We start from the raw sequence: 2,012 nt of genomic DNA on the forward strand, positions 1-2,012 counted from the left end.
ATTTTTTTCATTTTTTGGACTTATAATTCAACTTACGGATTTGTCCTTTTGGAACAATGTTTGGAACAACTAGAATCTATTGCGGTATCAGAATGTTCGATTTTTGAAAAGTGGGGTGCCAGCTCAAAAAATCATTTTTTTTTGTTTTATTCGAAAACCGTTTCGAATAAAGCAATATCACTTTGGAACAATGTGATACAAAGTCAGAACAATCTGGAACAACTTTCAAAATTATAAATTTCAAAAAGTGGGGTGCCAACTTCATACACTCATAAACATGGCAGCTCTCTTCACATCGCAACAACTGTCAGAAGCGGGTCGATCTCTCACTTACCAATGTGTTAAGGTCCTTATTCAAGTCCTCCAAGTTAGGTCCGGTGCCGTTTCGTGTTTGCGCGCGCGCGTTCGGACCGCTGACAGAAGCGAGGATGCGTTTGCGATGCGCCGGTTTCTGGATCTCTAGGACTGCCGCCAGCTCGACCTCCCAGACCCGTCTGACCCGATCCATGTCAGTGTACAGATGCTTCCTGAACGTCTCCGCGTAATTTTCCAGGTGAATGCTCTTGAGCCACTCCTCCACCGATTGGCCATGACCGCCGCTACGCTTTTCCACTCGTTTGTTCAACAATCCAACCGCGTCCGCGATCACCGCCCGTTCCTGATCGCTGGTGATGCCCATGTCGCGCAGGTCTGACTCGTCCAACACGCCGTTCTGCAAGCGCGCAATTAAAAGCGATTTTCCTCGTGTGCCTCGGGACCGATCGCGGTGCTATATATGCGGCATGAAGCGCGCGCCTACTCACTATGAACTCGAGATCGTCGAAGCCATAGTTGATAAAGAGCGACTCGTAGTCCGCCAAGCCTAAGCTGGACAGCCACTGACCCACAGATGTGGAAACGATGGGGCTGCTGCTAGTGTCTGAACTCAAACCTGAGACGTAGAAAATGGAAAAGGTATTTCCTTTGGTCTGTGTGCCCAAAACAGAAGTCAAAGTGAAATAAGGAACTCAAGGGTCAGAAATTACTTCGGCACGCAATGGTAAAATGTTCAATCTTGCCGCGACTCCTCTAAAGATCCTGTAAAGATCCGCGAGTACCACGTTGCACGTTACGCGATTCGATCTGAAGATCGGGAAGCGAGTATCGAGAAATTGCGCGGGATCAGTGCCGTCGGCAACAGGAAAGGTGGTGTGCGCACGGCGATTAGAGATTACCTAGCCTCGTTTGGAATTCTTTCTCGAGCTCACTGACGAACACCGACTCTCGCACGAGGCCGGTTCCGAACGACGCCATGATCTCCGAGATCTTCGCCCACTCCTCCTGCTCGTCGAAGGGACTCATTATGCTGAGGGACTTCTCGTCCCTGTCGCGATCCCGGTCGGAAAGCCGAAAGGCGACCTCGCCGTCCTCGAGACGATCTCCGCCGTCGCCGCCGCCTCCGCCGCCACCGGTCCCCATCCCGCATGCGGTCTGATCGTAGACGTTCCGCAAGCGGCGCAAAGTACGCGGCCGTTCAGCCGTGACGGAACCCTTTAACAAACCTATTGGCACGCCGACAGATTACTATCACGCAACCGCTTTCACTTCCCACGATCTGATATGATATCGCTCGTTTGCATGTGCATCTTCATACAGTGCTCTTAAAGGTACGACTTAATGTCTATTAAATGATATGTTACTTTAACGAGAATCTCGATATAAATCAGTTCAATGAGACGAAACAGTGACTGTACATTTAGTCAGAGGGTCGTTACAATATCTTAGTGAAATAGCACTTTAGGAGATATTATACATGTGTCATATATATTTTTTTCTCTTTTCATTCTTGTATATTTCTACAAATCTCGCACGCGAATGACGAATTTGATCGCCACGACTCGCGCGATTCTTGCGAAAATCTTCGAGTTGAGTTGATGTACTTCAAAGTTTGCATCGATTGGTGACTAGCTGTTTCCCTCTCCCTTTCTCTCTTTCCCCCTCTCTCTCTCTCTCTCTCTCTCTCTCTCTCTCTC

At 48.7% G+C, this 2,012-nt stretch overlaps 1 protein-coding gene across 3 annotated transcripts in view; it reads right to left on the reverse strand.

Moving 5' to 3' along the window:
- Window positions 1–2,012, reverse strand: part of LOC116851630 (ankyrin repeat and SAM domain-containing protein 1A-like) — a 65,253-nt gene that overhangs the window by 13,648 nt on the left and 49,593 nt on the right. For all 3 annotated transcript variants that reach the window (XM_032831243.1, XM_032831244.1, XM_032831245.1), the window contains 3 exons: window positions 1,215–1,541; window positions 804–931; window positions 335–712 (listed from right to left, as the gene is read on the reverse strand). In XM_032831243.1, coding sequence (XP_032687134.1) covers window positions 335–712; window positions 804–931; window positions 1,215–1,541 — 833 coding nt within the window. The remainder of the gene's footprint in view (window positions 1–334; window positions 713–803; window positions 932–1,214; window positions 1,542–2,012) is intronic.

This window comes from Odontomachus brunneus, unplaced genomic scaffold (genome assembly GCF_010583005.1).
Source record: "Odontomachus brunneus isolate Ranch 3 - 2012 unplaced genomic scaffold, Obru_v1 Obru_scaffold_182, whole genome shotgun sequence".
Taxonomy (NCBI): domain Eukaryota; kingdom Metazoa; phylum Arthropoda; class Insecta; order Hymenoptera; family Formicidae; genus Odontomachus; species Odontomachus brunneus.